Source organism: Myotis myotis, unplaced genomic scaffold (assembly GCF_014108235.1).
Source record: "Myotis myotis isolate mMyoMyo1 unplaced genomic scaffold, mMyoMyo1.p scaffold_m19_p_8, whole genome shotgun sequence".
Classification (NCBI taxonomy): Eukaryota; Metazoa; Chordata; class Mammalia; order Chiroptera; family Vespertilionidae; genus Myotis; species Myotis myotis.
In genome coordinates, this window is record NW_023416390.1 from 42,711,641 (window position 1) to 42,733,443 (window position 21,803).

At 39.9% G+C, this 21,803-nt stretch overlaps 1 protein-coding gene and 1 pseudogene across 3 annotated transcripts in view; one reads left to right on the top strand and one right to left on the bottom strand.

Moving 5' to 3' along the window:
- MTX2 (metaxin 2) overlaps positions 1 to 1,328 on the bottom strand; it is an 81,833-nt gene extending 80,505 nt beyond the window's left edge. For 2 of the 3 annotated variants that reach the window (XM_036319385.1, XM_036319384.1), the window contains exon 1: positions 1,074 to 1,327. In XM_036319385.1, coding sequence (XP_036175278.1) covers positions 1,074 to 1,113 — 40 coding nt within the window. In that variant the 5' untranslated portion in view covers positions 1,114 to 1,327. Of the gene's footprint in view, positions 1 to 1,073 lie in introns of all 3 variants that reach the window. The other variant, XM_036319383.1, reaches the window with a different exon arrangement.
- Positions 1,329 to 20,584: 19,256 nt separating this feature from the next.
- LOC118662288 lies at positions 20,585 to 20,683 on the top strand (annotated as a pseudogene).
- Positions 20,684 to 21,803: the final 1,120 nt, after the last annotated feature.

A 21,803-nucleotide genomic window follows, 5' to 3' on the forward strand; every position in this document is an offset into this window, starting at 1 on the left:
ATACTTCTTTTATTTTTCTGTGTATTTCTTTAAGAACTGGTCCTTACATTTCTATCAGATTGAATCCCCTGAAGAAGAATCTCTGGGTGTTAGTTATGTCAGCCCATCAAATCAAAGGTGTTTTAAAAAACCCGTGTGGCCCTGGCCTGGTGGCTCCGTTGGCTGGAGTCCCCCCAAACACAAACACAGCTGCAGGTGCCGCCCCCAGTGGGAGGCATATGGGAGCGACCCATCCATGTTTCTCTCTCTTTCTCTCTCAAATTCTATAACAGAGAGCAAATCCTCAGATGAGGATTTAAATATATATATATATATATATATTTCACTGTAGTCGGTGTTGCTCTGTGGTTGGCCACACACAGGAGGGTTAGATTCCAGTAGATTCCAGGTCAAGGGCACATAGACTGCAGTCAGGGCAAGGGCAGGAGGCACCTGATCGATGCACATCAATGTTTCTCTCCCCCCCCCCCCTTCTCTCTCTAAAAACAGAGCAAAAAAATGTCCTCGGGTGAGGATTTTTTTAAAAAATTTTAGTAAGTATTTTTTAAGGACATGTAGATTTAAAGATGCTTCCGTGAATCCTAGCGACCTAGCATGTGGCTCTGTTGCGTCTCTTGGAGATAAAACGAACGCTTCGGTGGCCCCTCAATGACAAAAGGTCACTCGGACGACTTCCGAGTGGCCCTCACCTTACCCTTCAGGTCTCACCACCGAGGCCGCTCCCGCTCCCACGGAGCCTCGGGCCGCCGGGCCCCGGTGGCCACGCCCCCACCCCAATCCCAGCCCGCCGCCGCCGCCGCCCGCCCCTCCGGCCGACAGGGGGCCGGACAGCACCGCCCGGGGGAGCAGCCGCGCTCCCGCCACGGCGAGGTGACCTTGGCCCCGCGCCTCCCCTCAGTTTTCCCATCCGCGGTAGAAGGCTGGTCGCCGCGCCGCCTCCTTCCTCAGGCCTGGGTTCCGCCTCTCAGGCCGCCAGCCCGGGGGTGAGCTGCGGCCCTAAACCGCACGCTGCTCCCCGCCGCTGGCCCGCGCCAGCCCCCGCCTCCCCCGCGGCCCCGGGCCACGCGCGCTACCTGCGATCTGCGAGACGAAGGCTTCCGCCACGAGAGACATGTCGGCGGGGCGACCCTGCGCCCGCGGTTCCTGCGCCCGCGGCCCTCCGCGCCCTCCTCCGCGACCCCGGCGGCTCCCGGCAGCTAACAGGCCTGGCCCGGGCGGCGGCGCGGACTCGCCAAGCCCACCACCACGGCGATCGCGCCGGCGTGGACCCCAAGGTTACCGCCAGCCCGGCCGGGAACTTCCGGCGCAGCTGACAGCGGCGCGCGCGCGCTTCCGCCTCCCCGCCCCGCCCCCGGCCGCGCAGCGCTCCCGGCGGGTGGAGGGCGGAGGAGCTGGGGTGCCTGGCTGGCTCCCGGGGACCCGAGACTCCAACCCAGGGCGCGGGCAGGGGGACCAGGGCGCGGGCAGGGGGACCAGGGCGCGGGCAGGGAGACCCTGGCAGGTGTTCGTGTCCTTTCTGTAAGCGAGAGTCTTGTGAACAGCTCACATTTTCAAGGGCACTCGAGATACCGGGCACTTATTAACATATATGCAGCATTCTGTTTCATTTCATCCTCGCAACAACCCAGTGAAATGCCACTGTTATCGCCATTTTACTGATAAGAAGACAAGCTTAGAGGGTTTAAACGTTTGCTCCGGGAGTCTGCTTAGGCCCAGATTCACCTCCATGTTAATTTCCTCTCCTCTGTGCTGCTAGGTTGATTAGCCCATGGACAGACATTAGTGTTTAATTATTCCTTTATTCAAACATGCTTGCCAAAGAGGAGGAGACTTGAGCAGCGCCTAAGCCGAGAGACTGTTTGCCCTTCAGCTCTATACACCGCGAATGAGAATAAGAATACTCTAGTTTCACACACTTCTCCGCTTTTGGGGGTGAGAGGGGCAGGGAGAGAAGACACTAAATCCCATAAGTGAGTTTTTAACCCCTTAACTTGATAACTTCCTATACATACATAATTAAAGAAAAAAACAGAATATGTTACAAATTAAAAAGTGGAACAGACTTAAGAGGTCATCTTGTGGGCCAGAGCCCTCTCACGCTGATGAGAAACGGGTTCAGAGGCGAAGTGGCTGATTTTAAATCACACGGGCAGTCAAAAAGTCAGGTAGCTTCCTACGGTTTTGCAAAGGAAACCTGGTGTTCTCAGAATTGCTGTCTGTGACACAGGACAGTTAGGAAGTGAAGTCTCCTTTCTGTTCGCTTCCATAACTCTAAACCTCTATTACAGTTTACTGATCATATTTCTGCCTAGTTCACTAGTGTATTCGTTTCCTAACTGATGGCCACAAACTAAGTGGCTTAAAACAGCAGACATGTCTTCTGGGGGCTACAAGTCCAAAGTCAAGATGTCCGCAGGGCCATGCTTTTTCTCATGGCTCATGCCTTCCCTGCCTCTTGGTAACTTCTAGGGGTTGCCAGAAATTGTTGGCCTTCCTTGGTTTAGGCATATCACTCAAATCTCTGTCTCCATCATTACGTTATTTTCCCTATTTGTCTGTGTCCAAATTTCCTTTTCCATAAGGGTACCAGTCATTGAACGAGGGCCCACCATAATATAGTATGACCTCATCTTAACTTAGTTTCATATGCAAAGACTCTGTTTGCAAATAAGGTCATATTCATAGGTAACAGGGGTTAGAAGCTTGAACATACCTTTTTTATTTTATTTTGTGGTTGTGGGTGGATTCTACCCACTACACTAGATACATTTTTTTATGTCTTATCAAAATTTGCATCACCCGCTGCAACTATAAAACTGGTTGAATTAAATTTAAATTTAAACTTACATGAACAAAAGCAGTGTTTTAAGAAGCAGAGTTTGTTCACTGGCTGAGATTCAGAGTTGACAAGAGGCTGAGAAAATAGGCTCTTCTTGTTCATGCTGAGGGCGGTAACACTGATAGTAAAGAGTGTGCTATGCCCAGTTTCCTCATCGTCATCCCATGGGTGGTATTGACCAAGAGAAATGAACTGTTCCAGGTACCTGGGTGTCAATTGAAAGAAAACTTTCAGTTCCTGTCTGTTCTCTGCACAGTGGGGCATTATGTATAACCTGTACAAGTGAAGAAGATCATCAGCTATTCAAGTTCTATTACTAGATTTGGTTGGTTACCATTAAAAAGCTGAAGATAAAGTATTTTGACTACTTTTTGACACATGCAGGGTTTCTTAGATTTTTTTATATCATAGAATTGAGCCAGAGCTCTTAGAGAGTACTTAGAATTGAACTGGGGAAAACAAAATCCATGTCCAAGGGGCAGAAGTGAGCCCCAAAATGGAAGAGAGGGGCAAGAGCCAGGGACTGGGCATTCAGGCAAAAGAAACAGAGCAAGCTGAGAGGCAAAGGAGAATACGTCCTTGAAACGTCAGTACTCATCTATGGCTTGATGCATGGCACATTAATGAACTGGATTGGCTGAAAGTGACTGGGTTGGGACTGACATCAACTCTTTTCTAGCAAGGCTGTGAGAAAGAAACAGGGATCTGCTGGGGGCACTGTCTTTGCTCAACCTTTCTTCATTGTAGGCAGGGAAACAGAAGCATCAGCGCCATATGGATTCACTTTTTCTCCCTGACTGATGGTTCCTTTGCTTCCCACACAGGCTAATTTAGGCTGGAAAGAATCTGTAATGTGGGAGGTCTTTATTACTAAAAATTAAATCCAATAAAATGCAGATGTCCTGATGGTACCCAAAAACAAGCTGTCTTTGTAATAAACAGCCAACTGGAGAAAATGTATTTATGCATCTGCATTAGGACAACTGGCAGCTTTAAAACTGAAGATCTGTTTAAGATCACCACAATTAAGGAAAATACAAGAAAACAAGCCACTGGAATTTCTAAGAATGAGGTTATAAAACAAAAGTGTTAGGGAATCCATATGTTTCTAAAAGGATAATCACACAATTATTTAAAATGAAATATTAATGCATAACACTAAAAGCCTTATTGTTTGCCCTAATAACATCACTTATCTTGCAAAACTGTACCATCAGAATATTTTTATGTCTGTAATCTAGATTTCATATTACTATATTAAATAGAAAATATACAGCTATCATGATGAATATAGACTTTATAAAGATTAATATACTAAGGCATTTTATCTGCATTTCATTTTTCTCTGACAAAATGTTAATATTTTAAATGTAAATACTTTCTTTTTTAAAAAATGCCTGCAAGAGAAAAATTTGGGCTAAGATTCTTTCAAAATTAACTATTTATAAAATGATGATATAATAAATTCTAAACTGTAATATTTTTATGACACTTTCTCTCCCTCTGCCCCTCCTCCCTACTTCTATAAATTAATTAATTAATTAATTAATTAATTAGTTAATTAATTAATAGTGACTGTTATGAGAAGTGCTCTGGCCTGTCTATTACATCCAGGCCTTATATAATATTGGTCTCATTAACTTTTAATTGTACTGCTGAGAACATATCTTAAATCAGCTTCATGTTCCATAGCAGAGAGTCATTCTGACAGTAATAATGACAGAAAATGTGCAGACAGAACAATATCCAAAAGTTATTATTTGATTGTATGTCCTTATTTAAGACTGTGTACAGATGGGCAAGACACATATTATTGGGCAACTTCTACTGCTTAATACGGAATGATGTGTTAAACAAGGAGAAACTGGCAAACTTTGTAGACTGGTTGCAGACACTCTTGCTTTTGATAATGGTTTGGCATTGGTTTTACACTATTCCTGAGCTCTCATTTTTTACCCTTAAACAAAGCCAAAGAATTGGTAATGGTGATTAAGGAGCCTGAAGCAAAAGTGTCTACAACACGTGTCATCCAAACAACTGGGAAAGGGATGGGCCTAAGCCGAAATTTGTCGGGACCTAAGCACTTGGAGCCATTTTGAGGAAAGGGTCCCATGATGAGGAAATAGGCCACCTCTGATGTAAAGTCACATCGAGAAGCTTATGCCAAATGACATGGCCACCATGTTTTCCTTCGCCTTCTGTCCAAATTAGAATCTATATCAGAGCATGAGATTTTTTCAGTCAGTCAATCATCAGATAATTATTGAACCCCAAATTGTAATGCTGAGCCCTCAGCTAGATCATGGAAATATTATGGTGAACAAAATTCAGTGTCCACTCTGAATTACCATCCATCTCAGGAGATGGATCCAATTGAGAAGGTGGACAAGCAAACAAGCCATTTCAACACAGGGTAATAAGGACTATGAGTGTCCAAACCTATTTAAAGTCATCTTACCTAAGAAATGTTTCAAGTTGCTGTGTTGCCATAGTTACCACAACCCTTCAGTGTAAGTGAAATGCCTTTGCCAGGATACGAAATGCCTTTCTTAAATTTAGATGTATGAAAAAATAACTCCTTGGGCTGGTGTACACCTTTAGTAACCCAACAGGTCATCAAATATGTTAGCATTAAAAGGAGTAATGAACAACCTCACAATCTCTCAGAGGTGCAGCGTGCTTCTGTCCATGAGAATTATTTTTACTTTCTAGATACTATATACCTCTTTTTTAAAAATATATTTTATTGATTTTTTACAGAGAGGAAGGGAGAAGGATAGAGAGTAGAAACATCGATCAGCTGCCTCCTGCATACCCACTACTGGGGATATGCCTGCAACCAAGGTACATGCCCTTGACTGGAATTGAACCTGGGACTCCAATCCTCAGGCCGATGCTCTATCCACTGAACCAAACCGGCTAGGCAGTGGTCAGCAAACTGCGGCTCGTGAGCCACATGTGGCTCTTTGGCCCCTTGAGTGTGGCTCTCCCACAAAATACCGACTTCTGCGCATGGGCCACGAAGTTTCAGTCACATTGTACATGCACGCCCGTACGTGGTATTTTGTGGAAGAGCCACACTCAAGGGGCCAAAGAGCCGCATGTGGCTCATGAGCCGCAGTTTGCCAACCACTGGCTAGGGCAAGAATCTCAATATCTTAAAATGAGATGAAGACAGAGTGAACAAAGATGTTACCTAAGAGAATAAATTTCAAAATAATAATAATAAAATTTCCTGGCTATCTAATAACAGTTTAAAGATCATGTAAGTTGCTTATATTTTTTTCTTATGATGACCTAAAAGTGTATCTCTCACCTTTTTTTTATGCCCATTTTCATGTTGAAGTATACGTTTATTACAGCAAGACATAAGGCTTTTAGAAAAAGAATGCATACTAGAAAACACTTTAAGCTCACCAGCCCTGCCAGATCATGTAGCAAGAAAACATATTAAGGAAAGTGGAAGGTGGATTAAAAGGCACTATAACAGGCTTAAAATTAAAGTTAATATCATGACTTTCCCTGTATTTTTAAAATTTAAGTTCTTGAGTTTTAAAGCATCACCCTGATAGCCAAAGGTTTGTCCTATTTTATTTGTTTTTAAATTTTGTGTTGATTGTTAGACTTACAGAAAAGTGGCAAAAAATGTAGAGTTCCCATATACTCTTCACTCATTTTTATCTAATGCTAATCACTAATAGTAAAATATAATTTGTATTTTGTGTAAATACAACATTGTATTTGCAAATGTAATGCATTTGTATTTATAAAATGTATGCATATTTATAAATGTAAAAATAAAATTACTGAAACCAAGAAATTAACATTGATGTGGTACAATTAACTAATCTCTAGACCTTCTACTCGTTTCTCCAGTTTTCCCACTCACTTCCTTTTTCCTGTCCAGGCTTCCATATTGCATTTTAGTAATTAATAAGTACATTGTGGGAGGTACGTTGACACTATATAAAATCTTCTTTCTAATCATATTTTTGTCCACTAATTTTAATATCCATTGATGGCTCTTGCCTGTGGCAATTATTAATTTGGTGTTTACCTAATGGTGATTTTCTTTTTTTATCATTCCTCCTACATTTATTAGTTAGGATCCTACTGCAAGGAAAAGCTATGCCTTCTCCCTTTTATTTATTTATTCAATTACTTATTTGTATCAGTATGAATTTTATTCTATTGGTTATAATCCAAAACTATTATTGTTAATTTTATTACTCAAATGTCCCCAGATTTGGCTATTGGTACATTTTCCAAGTTGTTTCCTGTATCTTTTCAAGTGCCCCTATAATTATCTGAGCACCTCCTTATTTTCTAGCACTAGAAGATGTTCCAGGATCATTTTGTATTTTCCCTGTTCCAGCCATGGAATCAACCGTTTTCCAAGGAACCCTGGTTTCTTTTGATGAAGCATGGTATTTAGAAAACAAGATCTGGATGCTTCCAGTGGACAAAGGTAGGAAATGTATGTGTATAGATAACACCTGCACACACACACATCTGTATTTATTTCTAAAACTATTCATTTGTGTGTATACATGTGTGTATGTATATGTATATGTGCATATACATATATAAAACCATGAATTTATACTGATAATTTCCATTTTAACCCAACATCACAGAATTCGTTCTAGCCTGGTAACTTCTTTCTCTGACAGTGAGAAACCTGGCTTTCATTATCCACAATATATTTTCGTATTTGTTCAATCACAGTATATGCATAAAGAAGTTACAAAATTGCAAACCCGTATCCCCATGAGAAACAAATTTACTAAATGGAGTACAATATTTCTATGCAGGATTTTTGGCTTTAGCTTTACAATGTATAGTCAATAAATTGTTTTCCAAAGTAGTTAGGTTAGTTCTTTTCTTCCCTCCCCATTTCATGTGATTATGTTATTCATTTAATATACTTAGGTTCATGTATTACTCTTTATGTTCCATTTGAGGTTCCTTCCAAGTCCTGGCTGATTTTAATTATTCATTTGGGGTGGTGAGGAGCATGTAAAGCATTATCATGGTCCTCAGAGTCAAAACAATGTAGAAAGACATACACAGAGAAGTGTGACTCCTCCCTGATTCCTACTACACAGCCTTACTACTCATTCCCATCCACTCCCTGTCGGTAACCAACCCCCTTCTTTCTGCTTTGTCTTTCCTGCATTTCTTAAGCACAAATGAGCAGATGTTTATTTTCTTAAACTCTCCTTCCTTTTTACATGAAGTAGTTTATCTTCTTCGATATCTTTTCTTATAATTTTGAATGTTATCCTGGCTATTCTTGCATGTTTACTTTTCTACATAAACTTTAATATCAACTTGTACAGCTCCATAAAAAAAGCTTGCTGGTATTTTTACAGGATTAGCATTAAACCTGTAAATCCATTTAAGGAGCACTGACATCTTTACAATGTTGACTCATCCTATCCAAGAACAGAGGATGTCGTTCTATTTGTTCAAATCTCCATTTTTGGCTTTCAGGAGTGTTTTGGATTTTTCACATCTAGGTTTTACACATTTCTTATTAAGCTTATTCCTGGGTATTTAATCACCTTTATTGTTGTTAGAATGTGGTTTTCTCTAACTTCATGGACTTTAGCTGGTTATTGTTGGTGTATATACACAGAAAGGGGTGCATGTTGTAGGAAGAGAAGTGTAGACATGATTTTCAGGTGGCAGCAGAATATACAAGTGAAAGTACTCTGGAGGTATTTTGAGATGCCTAGAGCTAGGAGGGATAGCAGGATTGATTTTTTTCTTAATCCACATATGGGTGATGATTGAAACCAGGGACCAGGGGATGGAATGTGATCCCAAAAGAAGAGAATTGAAGGAAGGAAGGAAGGAAGGAAGGAAGGAAAGAAGGAAGGAAGGAAGGAAGGAGGGAGGGAGGGAGGGAGGGAGGGAGGGAGGGAGGGAGGGAGGGAGGAAGGGAGGAAGGGAGGAAGGGAGGAAGGGAGGAAGGGAGGAAGGGAGGAAGGGAGGAAGGGAGGAAGGGAGGAAGGGAGGAAGGGAGGAAGGGAGGAAGGGAGGAAGGGAGGAAGGGAGGAAGGAAGGGAAAAAGAGAAAGAAAGAACTGTGAGCTGAGGCCTGAACCTTGGAGAATACTCCGGTTAGGTTGGGACACAGAGAGGAGATAGGAGAAACATCCAAATAAGGGAAGTCACCGAGGCCAAGAAAGAAGACCCAGAGAGATAAAGTGGGCCCCTATGGCAGAAGTGGCAAAGACAATGAGGCCTGACAAATGCCATTAGATGCGGGTAATTCTAGTGTTTCCAAAGCTTGGTCCCTAGCATTCTAGTTCCTTCAAGATGATAATATGTATTGTTCAAAAAGTGTTATGGCGATCAAATAATTTGGAAAACACTAGATTAATCAAAGCTAAATAGGTTTCTTTACTGCAGAACTTTTCAAAGCTATTAATATGTTCCTATGAATTATGAATTTCCATAAAAGAGATAGTATGCAGATTGCTACAATTTTTTAACCAATTAACCTTAAGTTTTCTTAACCCATCTTTTTTCCAGAAGGATTTCTCAGGATGAGACATATCTTGGAACACACTTGGAAATTTTAAAGCACACTGCAAACCAATTTCCCTTAGCCTCTTCTCTGCCCTCAAAGTCAAATACAGAATTGAAGAATGTCCCTTTTTTTAAGTTAATTAATTTTTTTGTTAATCTTCACCCAAGGATATTTTTTTCCCATTGCCTCTTTAGAAAGCATGGGAGGGAGGGAAGGAGAGAAAGAAACATCGATGTGAGAGATGCACATCAATTGGTTGCCTCCCACACCTGGGATCAAACCTGCAACCAGATACATGCCCTTCACTGGGAATCGAACCCGTCACCCTTCGGTGCATGGACCAACGCTCTAAACACTGAGCAACACCAGCCAGGGAAGTAACTTGTCCTTTTCTTATGTCCTCAGTTTCTTCCTTGAAGTCTACAGTTGCATAAATCAGATACTTGTTAATATTTAAACAAATGCTTCCATTAATTGAAGCTCTGACCTTCATTCATAGTTGGTTGTTTCCTTGCATATTTCCTAATTTTAACCTGTGCAGCTTTTTCTGTGGAAATTATGTGCAACTCAGGATAAGTGATATTCCTGCAGAAAGGTTTTGCATTTGCTTCTACCAAGCACTCCAGCCTAGCATAGACCACTTTTTTGTTATTGTTGGTTTATCAATGTGGGAGAGTTCCTAGACCCCTTCAGATGGTATAAATTCAAATGACAAATCCATATGAGGGCTCGTAGTTTAGAACTTTAAGTGGATACTGTTTTGGTCCACCCAGGGCACAGGTGAAGAACATCAAGATCCCCGTTGCCTCCCTGAGCTGGTAGGCAGGTGTTCGCTAGCTTGCCTTTTCTCTGATGGCACAGCCTTTCAGGGGTTCCAGCATGATGGAGGTGTCCTACCTGGCCCTGGCCCAGGCCTCTCGTGTTCCTGCATGGGGTAATAAACCCCAGACGCTAAGTTAACAAGACCAAGACCCTTTCCAGGGGCAGCGATTCATCCTCTTCCGCAGCACTCTTTTGCTTTTCAAACCACTCTTCACTTCTGGCGTATGGGGACGTTTAATTCTACCTGATTACCAAGTGTTTTGTAATGAGGGAGTTTTTCGATTATTTAAACCACAATTTTTCTAAAAGTGGAAGTGTCAGTGTGCCTTTTTAATAACAAAAAAATTCAATCAGTAATTCTATCGGTATAATTATATTTTATTTAATATGATTTTTACATACACAAAAACTACCCTCAAGAAAAATAGTACAAAACCTTACAATGATGTACTTTAGATAATGTCTCATAGTTTATGTTATAAATCGAAAGGTCTAGAATGTACTTACTGCTCTTTGAAATAATAAAATATCATTCATTTCCTATAATCTTGTTCCATAGTCTTTATATATCCACTACCATTCTGGTTCAAGCCATATTCTCATGCCAGAATTTAGGAAATAGACTCTTAATTGATCTTCCCATTTCCAGTCTTTCTCAACTCCACATCATTCCGCAGATAACCGCAAGATTAATCTTCCTAAAATTCTGCTCATTCAGTGACATGCTTTCTACATATCCCTGCTACTTCTCTACACAACTTAGACATTTACTCACTACATTCCTGTACTGTTTGTTAATTCTTGTTTCTATTCATCATTCTCCTCTCATTTAGAATGCCCTTCTTCCTCTACCCTGCCTTTCCAAACTCCTGCCCATTCTTAAATGTTTTGCATAAATCTTCCGCCTTGAAAAGTTCCCTCACCTACCTCCCCACTCCCAGGGGGGCCTCTTTAGTTCACTTCCAGTGTCCCATATCTGAAATACTCACTTAGCATTTATCATATAGAATACAGAGAATCCCCAATTTACAAACAAGTTGTGTTTCAAACGTATCTTTGTAAATTGGCTGCTTGAAACGCTGAATTCAATTTTCTTCAGAAGTCAGATTACAAATGCTGGTTAGATTTTGAAGCACGAATCTCAGAAGTCTATTCAGCCCTTGAAACTGAATCAAAGTACTAATAGTACCAGCTCAAGAACCTATAGGCCAAACTTTATGCTATCCAGAAAAAGCAAAAGGATAAGTATTAATTTATTCCTCTCTTTTGATAAAGCAATTGTTTCCACTCTTGGGACAAATTTCTACTTAATATAACAAACATTTATTGGACAATTACTAGGTATCAGGTACTCTTGAAATACAACTAAGACAGATACATCACCAGGACTCATGATGTCCTTCATCTCTACCCCTTCATGTATACAATCCTCCCCCATTTCATCATGCTCTTCTCCCTGGGCCCAACATTTCTGACCTGGTGACTAAGTTATTGGAGGTATTGCCATTCACCAAGGTGGAATTGCCAGAGAAAGGATAAGTTTGGATTTGTTTGGTTTGGAGTTTTGTTGGTGGCTGTTTTTTGTGATAAAAGTGGTTTCTGCTTTTGTTATATTTTGTTTGGGAGAGATGGTATGTTGGGGACAGATTCTATATTATATTAGAACTTAAAGTTTGGCATGCTTGTGGGACACCAGGTAGACATTTGCAGAGTGAAAAAAAATAAGGGAAATAGACTTAGCACTTATATGAGTAAGAAGTAACCTGGACGGGTAGCTCAGTTGGTTAGATCCTTGTCCCAATAGGCCATGGTTGTGGGTTTGATCCCTGGTCAGGGCACATACAAGAATCAACCATTGAATGCATAGATAAATGGAACAATAAATGAGTCTCTCTTTCTCTCAATCTCATCAATTTAAAAAAAAAAAACTTTTTAAAAAAAAAAGATATGACCTGGACCAGAGCTAGAGGTTTTCACTCATCAGTTTGTCAAGGGAATCATTCTCATCATGAGCATGAATAAAACCATTTTTGTAGGTATAGGTCACTTGAAGGTTTATTTTTTAAGTGCTAGGTTATGTGATCTAGCTTTTTATTTTGTGTTTTTTTTCCCTTGAGGGCATTTTAAAACAGCAACTAGTCTGCTCCCTTAGTGCAAAATCCTTTCCGATCCAACTTTATGCCCCATAAAGACTTTGCACACTATATGGACTCAATAAATATTTATCCATTGTTCCACTGTGTCAATGTTAGATTTCGAGACACATCAATAATTTCCCTAGGGTTAATAAAAGTAATTGTAAACAGTTGGACAGCCTGATGTACCACAGGCTGGCTAACTATAGCAATAATAGCTACCACATTTGCTAAAATAACAGCTAAGCTGCTATACACAATTTTGGATTAAAGACTCAGTAAATAATAATATTCTTTTCAGCCATATACTGACCCACTCATTATTCCCCGACAGGCATTGAATATTTCTGCTCCCACGTTTCTGACAACTCCATTTATCACACCTGGAAAGACCTATCACTCCTCTTCCCCGATGTCCACACTCTTCCTTTTGTTAACCTCTCTCAGGTGCCATTTGTGAAGGGCTTCCTAAGCACTCTGGCCTCAGGTTAGCATTCCCGCCCAGCACACATCACCCCGTCTCCTCAGTTTTACCTGTCTAACCCACCTGCCCAGCCAGAATGAAGAGGAATCTTCTAATTGGTAAAAAGATTCCTTGCCGAGCCCAATATGGTAAAATAATAGGCACCCCACAACTCATTGTTGTTGGTGATGATGGAAGCATAGGCACCAAATAAGTCAAAGAACCATGGACTGTTAGAGTTGAAAGGAAACTGGGAATTCTGTGATCTCAGCCTAACCTCTAGCAGGCATTGGGCTCTTGTCCTCAAATTAACTACATAAGCTAATTGGAGGTTCCTAACGAGGAGTCCCTGGACAGCTGCTGAAATGAGGTCCTCTGGAGGTGACGAAGGTCAGGAAAACTAGTCCAACCAAACTTTCTTATTTTGAAAGTGAAGAAACAGAGTTACAAAGAACCAAAATTATTTTTCCAAGGTTGTACAACTGATACAGTGCAGTAGAGTCTAGAAACTCGGCTTGCTGACCCTTACCCTGAAGGTTTCTGCATAGTGTCAAAATATTTGGGGGCTGATACCTTAGTTACATTGCCAATATAAAAGACATACACACTTGACAATTTTCCCTTACTGCTTTCAATAATAATATTTTTAGTTCAAAATCTATTGAATAATTGAACTAGACAGTGACTGGATAAAAACTGTCCTTTAGGTTAACCAAAATAACTTTATACTTAAAAGTGTTCTTTATGGTTATTTCCACTGAAGCTCAATTCCAAATGGAGTAAAGTAGGAGAAAGATTCCAGAATGAAGCTGCCTCCACTATTCTAGCCTTGCTCCCAACTCCCGCAGGGGCAAGGATGCTATGAGTGACTAAATCCCCTAAAATACTTTTATAATATCGGTATGGCTTCTTTGATGTTGTAAAATTAAAATGCTTCATTTTGTTTTGAACATCCTAGATAGAATTCAATCGTCTTAGAAATATGAAGCTTTAAAATGGGGTAAGCTAGAACACAGTCAAAAAGAGAGTTTATCATGTAAATAAACTCAGGTAGCTTCCATTGCATCCTCTTAAAGCTCTGGAATGGGAGTAATCAATACCAAAATTAAAAACCATTTCTTTCCTATCTGTGCTTATTAAGAATTTGGGGCTACTACCTCAATAAGAAAAAATACCATTTACTAGAGGAATTAGCTTTCTTGCTCTTTCCCTCCCCCCATCTTTTAAACTAGCAATAAAAAAAAGAAATGTGAATTTTATTTTTCAGACAATTTATTCAGTCTTGCTATTGCTATATCTCCAGAGACTAGATTTACATTTTGGAAAAAAAAGTACTGTGCTGCACAAATGTGCATACCCCATTCAGCCAACATATCATCGATACTGTGTAATGACATGTGGGAATATTAAACTTTGCCTTCCCTGGCAACCCAATTGGCATATTTAATTTACATTGCAGATGTTTTATACTGATGTGTTTTGGAAATATTTGAAGTATTCTTAAGACAGTATTCTGAGGTTTCTGCAGTGGTCCACTTTCATCCTTTGAAGTTCTTTAGACAATAGGATACATACATAGATTTCCCCAAATATGCCTTGTTGGGGGGATAGAAAGAAAGAAAAGTTCAAGTTGGCATTACCCAAAGCTTCCCTGAGGGGTCTGTGCCTAATTCCTTTTTGGCACTGTTGCTTTGGCAGTCAGTGAGCTTTACAATACCCATCTGATAAAACCGTTCCTGTTTCCAGACTGCTTCGTGCAATCTAAATCGTTTTAATGCCTGGTATTTAGGAAACACTCATATTTATAAAGTACAGATATTAAATTTTAATTTTACTTCTGAGCACATCGTATTTTGGCTGAGCATTATTCAGAGGGCGATGCCCCATGATAGCAATTACTGCCTGAATGTGCGGAGACGGCTGGGAACCCAGGCGCGATGGTGAGCGCTTCCACGGGGCTCCCACTGAACAGTGTTCTTTCATTCCAGACCTCTGGCACTTCTCGCGGAGCTTGCTCCTGTTTACGCCACTGGCTTCTCAACTTGGGCACAGTCCGGCTTTTGTTTAAAAGGAGCTGCCTAAACCATTCGCTGCCAGTGTTTGCCAGGACTCCACTACTGTGCCTCGTGCTTAACATGTGGACTTCGGAACATTTTTAAAGCAGGGTTTACATCTCTCCTATTTCATCTCCTTCTTCTATTATGGAGACAGCAATACTTTCTGATCAGGCTGCAGTGAGGATTAAATAAGAGGAAGTGAACAGAATATTTTCCGCAGTGTCAGACCCCCATCAGGGTGTGCAATTAACATTCTCTGAACTCACTTGGATTAGCAAGTGTTAAAATGCACACTGAAGTATGCCACAAGTTTTTCTTCCCACTATTAAGCAAATCAATTTTTAAATAGTTTGAAGGGTATGAGACAATAAATAAAATATAAGCTATCATATTTGGCCAAGTCAAGGAAAAACATGTAGATATAGTGTGTATACTTCAAGAAATCCAAAATGCTGGAAATTATTGAAGAAATGAAATGATTTGGCAGAGCTGCTTCTAAATTGAGGAAAAAATATTCATCTCATAAAGGCATCATTCCAGAGTGACTATCCCATTTACCTGCCCCTGAGTTTGCCATCTGTGGGGGCCCTGTCTAGAGTGTGCTGGATGTTCAAGGCCACTCTGAGCATGGGAATGCCAATCAGGATGTTCAAGACTAAGTTGCTATATGCCGGTGCCAAAGGAAAGACACAGCTATCTTACTGTATGTACACTGCACAAGAGTGCCCTTCTATAACCCAAAATAGTGGGGTCACCATTTGGAAAGAAGCCTCTTTTGTCTAAGTTAGTATTCAAGTATGTTACTGACCAGCAGGTAGCTAGCTTGGCTTGGAGGCAGCTGCTTCGTGTGGCTGTAGCTCTAAGGATGGCTCCTATGTAGCTCCTATGTTGGAGGCTACTGCTACTTTGTAGGAAAGATGTATTGTTACCTAGCCAGTGTATGGCTACTGTATGGGACTTTGCTTTGAAGAACTGTTTGGTCTAAAGGCTCCTTGTTAGCAATGGCTACTTGGGCTACAATAAAGACTCTCTTATAAATCCACAACTTCTCATGTCTTCTCTATCAAATACCTGGAGTCTAAGGAGGTTTAGTTCCTGGCAGAGGGGCTCAGACCTGACACCATTCCTCTATTTTTATTACCTGTCTACTCTTTCAATGCCTACCTTGATATCCTAAAAGTCATGTCTATTAGGTAAATATCACAAAAGCTGATAAACACTAACTGCAACAGGTTTCTCCTGAATCTCCCAAGGATAAACTGAACAGATAGGTTGCACCGCTAAAACAGGACTGTCTGCAAATCTGCTTGGCTGTCAAAAGAAAGAGAAGAATTGTACAGGAAGTGAAAGAGTCAATGAGACAAATTAAAGGAAATAAAGAATTCTAGTGGATTGAACTGACAAGCTCAAGAACAAAATGATAAAGACTTTTAATCACTTCAGAAAGTCTATAAAACTGTATTAAGTACAAGAACTAGAAGATGTTATTAATAAACCTTATCCTATTACATAAAAGACAAAATTAATTGCCAGAGCTTCAGAAACATCAGCTCTATCATATATTGTATCTGTATTGAATGTTCATACTGAAAACTAATTGGAAGTCTAATGAAGAATTTGCTTTGCTAGGAAAGAACGATCTTTTTAATTAGTCAAATGATTTCAAATACGTAAGCCTCTTAGACCCCTGTAATTGCCCTGAGAACATGCTTGGGCTAGTCTGCTATAGGGTGAAACACAGGAGAAGATGAGCCATCCCACCAGAGTCCATCCTAGATTAGACAACCAGTGAGTGAGTCCTAGCTGAGCCCAGAAAAATTGCCAGCTAAGCCCAGCAAGATCAGCAAAATTGCCCAGCCAACCCCACCACTCAGTCCCTCCGTGGATACTATCCCTTACAGTGTGGGAGCAAGGGCAAGTGGGGAGACCAGTGAGGAGGCTACTGCAATATGCTATGCTGATGGCCCCCAAACTACTGATCAACGCTAACATCACAAAAAGAGAAACGAGGCAGTATGCGCCTTCTGATGTGATGCAGTAGGGAGTACTCAACATCTCTTGGAGTTGTTTTTCCAAACAATAAAAACTGCTCTAACTAAGCATCCAGATCTAACTACCAATTTACAAGAAATACAGGAGACAGAAAACATGTTAAACAGTAACAGGGGATGCAATCAACAAAATTTAGACTATGGAAAACTCTTATGGTACAAATTACCTGGTTTCTTCAACAAACAAGGGGTAAGAAAAAAATAGAGCAAGGGTAAAAAGGCAGTCACACAAGCCAAATGTAAAAAAACAAACAAAAAAAAAAGACCCTACATTTATGATACAAACAGGGAAATTTTAACAATAATTGGGTACTTAATAATATTAAGAAATTTCTAAGGATTTTTAGATGAGATATTATAGTTACTTTTTTTAAGCTCTTATGAAAATACATAGTGAAATATTTATGAATTTAAAAAATATGATATTTGGATTTGCTCCAAAATAATTCAGTTGGGATGGGGAAAAGTGGAAGTATAAACAAAACAAGGTTGGGCATGAATTGATCATTGCTGAAGCTGGTTGATGGATACATAGGGGTCTATTATACTACTAGAGGCCTGGTGCATGAAATCCGTGCACGGGTACAGACCCTAGGCCTGGCCTGCAAGCAGGGCCATCTTCCCTGGCTGCCAGCAGCCAGCCCCACCCCCTGCCACCACCCACCCACGGTTCCTGTTCGCCATCAGGCAATGGGAGCCTGCCTGCTGGGGAAAGAGACCAAGAGGTGGTCAGTGTGCCTCATGTTGACTGGTCAAGCAATGGTTCTGGTCATTCCACCGTTAGGGTCAATTTTCATATTACACTTTTATTATATAGGATTCTCTCTACTTTTGTGTATTTTAGAATTTTTCCATTTTAAAAAGTTTTAAAAGCATGTTGTGTCATTTACATACAACAAATGACAGGAGGTTCATAAAAATAGCTCTTTTTCATGATTGACAAGCCCTGCTGTTGCAAAAAGCCCTTCTCCCTTTGAAGACCTTTGTTCCTCTGGGAACCCACAATGACATTATTAATGCAAAAATCCCCCTGAGCTAAAAAGTGGCTCTAACTCAAGAATGAAATTGAAAGCATGGTGCAAAAGCATATGTACAATGCATGCCTGTAGGCTATATAGTATGTATTTCAGGGTACGCTCACTGAATGACTATCCTTTTTAATTAGCCAGCTCTTAAATTATTAAAATAAAATCATGTTCCTGGCCAAAAAAAATAATAATAATCCCAACAGTACAGAAGATGGGGGAAAGGCGAAAAAGTTTTTCTCAACACCCAGTCTCTCTCCCAGAGGTGTGGAACCACATAATTAACATGCTCTTGAGTATGCTTCCAGAAATGTTCAACACATAATCATGGTGTGTGTGTGTGTGTGTGTGTGTGTGTGCGTGTGTGTGTGTGTGTGTGTGTGTGTGTGTGTGAAAGTTATTTTTAGGAAATATTTGATTAAGTGCAAGAATGATCTGACTTTTGGTTAATTTTATTATAAATAATTATTGGTGAATATATAATACATCTTTATTTTGTAGCAACACTTTTATATTTGCAAATATACATTTTATTCATACAATTTATTCATAGCCCTCATGTCACATGATTTTCCATGTCATTCTAATATAGTTATTTATATCTTTATTGGTCATTTGAAAATATAGCTGAATTTTTCACCCTAATATAAAAAAGGATACATTAAAATGAAAACAAATTAATGGTTAATTTATCATTGTTTGTTTAAAACCTTTCAAATTAAAAAATGTTTAGATAGATTTTCCTCTGGGGCTGTTATGGTGCTGTCTCACATCGATAAAGTAATACAAAACTTTAATGCATAAGAAGATTGCTATCTTTGCATATTCTTATGCCATCTACCTCAATTAGGAGTAAAAATGGTTATGTCATAGATATATGCAAAAAAAATTTTTTCAAAATATATTCAAATTGTGAGAGTAGCTCTTTTATATTAACCTTTTTTCTTACGTTGTGAGGTTTGCATCAATAAACAAAAACGTTTCAGTCTCCTGACATTTTTAGTCTCTTAATTTTCCTCACACCTAAAGATGACTCTCAAATGAACATTGACCACAACTTCTTTCTTTCCTATTAACTTGTTTGCGATATTACAGGCATGTGTTACCCATTACCATGCTACCTTCCAACACTGCCCTGTTGGCATGTGATCATTTTGTTCGTGCTCTTCCAGTGATTACTGGTTTTTCAATTACTGAAAAACGCCAGGTAACTCTTACTTTGCTTACACACAGGGCCCCACATTCAGATGGTCCCCACACTTGGTTTAATGCTCTACTGTCACTGTCTTGAAGTTCATAATAATTTTGTCTGTGACCTTGTGTTCTGTAAGTGAAATCCAAAGGGGCAATGGCCTGAGCAGATATTTGCGTGCCCGTTGCTCCTTGCCACCCCATTTGCACAGGACATTCCTGATGCTGCAGGAGCTCAGAATTCCAGTGGACCCAGCATGGCAGTTCAGCAGGGCTCAAAGCAAGTAAAGGTCAGCATTTCCAGGAGTGAAATAAAACATACTCAAGTTAGTTTTTGCAGCATTTCCAGTGTCCTGGTAAGAACAAAATACATATGCATAGTATGAGCTAAAAAATACAAATTGTGTAATTTTGGTGGTTCCTCATACAAGTTAAATGTTCTCATATTTGCATTTAAAACTGGCATTCCACAATAAAAAAAATGAATGATAAAAATCATGCCAGTAATTTAGGATTTTTTAATTTTTCTTTACTAAAGAAAGCATTAAATAACAAAAACAACAACAACATGACAAATCAAGAGAGAAACTGGAGAAAAGGAAAAAGCCTCTATTTTAGTATCTTTTAGACACTTTTTTCCTGACTTTTGAACAAGGGGCCCCACATTTTCATTTTGCACTGAAACTCAGAAATTCTGTAAGCAGTACTGGTTACATGTTCTTTGTCTGCCTGGAAGATCCTCCTGCAGAAAGTATCTGTCTTCCATTCTGAAGTCATTAGTTCATTCTTGCAGCTGAGGTCTGGCTGGAGAAAGGACATCTTTATTTTGGCAAATGGGCAGAACTGGCAAACAGAAGTAGCAAAAGGAATAATCTTGTGTCCTGAAATCTAGTCTGGTAAAATGCTTACACTCAATGATTGGGTTTTGTTTGTTTGGTTTTTGTTGTTATTTTGTTTTGCTTCATTGTGGTTTATAGCTGTGGGTTTTTCACATTGAAGAGCAGTTGTCAAATATTTTCCTTCATCACTTTTTTTTTTTACAAAAGCTCCAGACTTCCCACTGCTGTCTTGCTGTAAATTTTCTTTTCTCCTAGAACTAGTAGAAATGACCCAGACTAATCAAATGCTGTGTTGTTCATTTTTGTGTGCTTTCCTGTCATTGTCTCTGATGAACCATCTTCAGATTATTTCAAGAAATATTTATTGAGGACTAGCTTTGTGACAGCCACTATGATAGGATACCAAGTGAAACAGGAAAAGTCGCTGGCCTCAAGGGGTTTACATCTAAATGTCCCCCAGAGGGAACAAGTGAGGCCACAATGTGATGGTGAGAGATCTGGTGGTTCATGGGAAAAGGCCTTTGGTTTTGTTTTTTATTCCCATACAAACTAGTGAGCTCTATTTTTCATGGTACATAAACCACTCCCAAATAGTGAGTTAAGAACGGTAAGTTAACCTAGTGCTCGCTTCGGCAGCACACACTAAAATTGGACCAATACAGAGATTAGCATGGCCCCTGCCTAAGGATGACACCAAATTCGTGAGGCGTTCCATATTTTTGTCTGGCTTTGTTAACCAAAGTCACCCCAATAAACTCAATTTTTTAAACAGTAAGTTAACTTTACCATTGAATAAATATATCATTGCTGTGGGAAATGGCAAGAAGGAATTGAAACTGACCCATTTGGGAGGGAAAATGCTCCTTTGAAATAAGCCATTGTCATTTTAAGTTGAAATTTCAATTTCTCTGATTTGAAAATCTAAGTACAGAAATGGTGCTTAGGAGAATCCAACCTAAATGAAACTCCCCAAGTCCCAAACCTGTGGTTCAGAGTAACTCTGCTGACAATGACCAAAACGTCCCTCACGGGTGACAGGCTGCTGTTCCACTTCCAGAGTGCATTTACCCACCAGTCTCCGAGGTCTTTGTTCTCAACATGCACTCACTCGCCCTCATTCTCAACACCCACAGAAGGGGTAATAACTTGTGAAGTGCTTCTAAGTCCAGGCTCTTGAGCGTTGTGCTTGTAGCTCTATTAAAAAAAAAAAAATGTTCCTGAAAATGATTTGCATATATTTAAATTATTTAATATTGGAAGGTAGAAATCCTTTGGGACTTGTTTCATGAAATGCTTGTGGATTTTTTTTTTTACCCCAACAGTTCCCATTTACATCATATTTATCTATTTCCCAACATCTAATTTTCCCTTTTCCCTTGCAATAATACTCCTAATTTTTGGCTTGGTACATGAGCACCTGGTATAAAGAGATTTTCCAGGCCCTGACCAGGTAGCTTAGTTGGTTAGAGTGCCATCCAAAAACACCAAGGTTGCAGGTTAGCTTTCTGGTCAGGGCACATACGAGAATCAACCAATTAATTCATAAATAAGTGCAACAACAAACAGATGTTTCTCTTTCTCTTTCCTTCTCTCCTTCTCTCTCTAAAATCAATCAATAAAAAAAAAAAATCAAGACATTTTTCAGCTTCCCAGAAGTTAGGTATGGCCATATGACCAAGTTTTATCTAATGTGATACAAGCAAGGTATATGAATCTAATATCCATCTATCCGGTTGACAAATGTGACAGCTGGAGTTTCAACAACTGCTTTGGACCATGAGATAGAATATTAAAGACAGTAAAACAAAAAGACAGGAGGAGCCTGAATCCTTAATGACTTC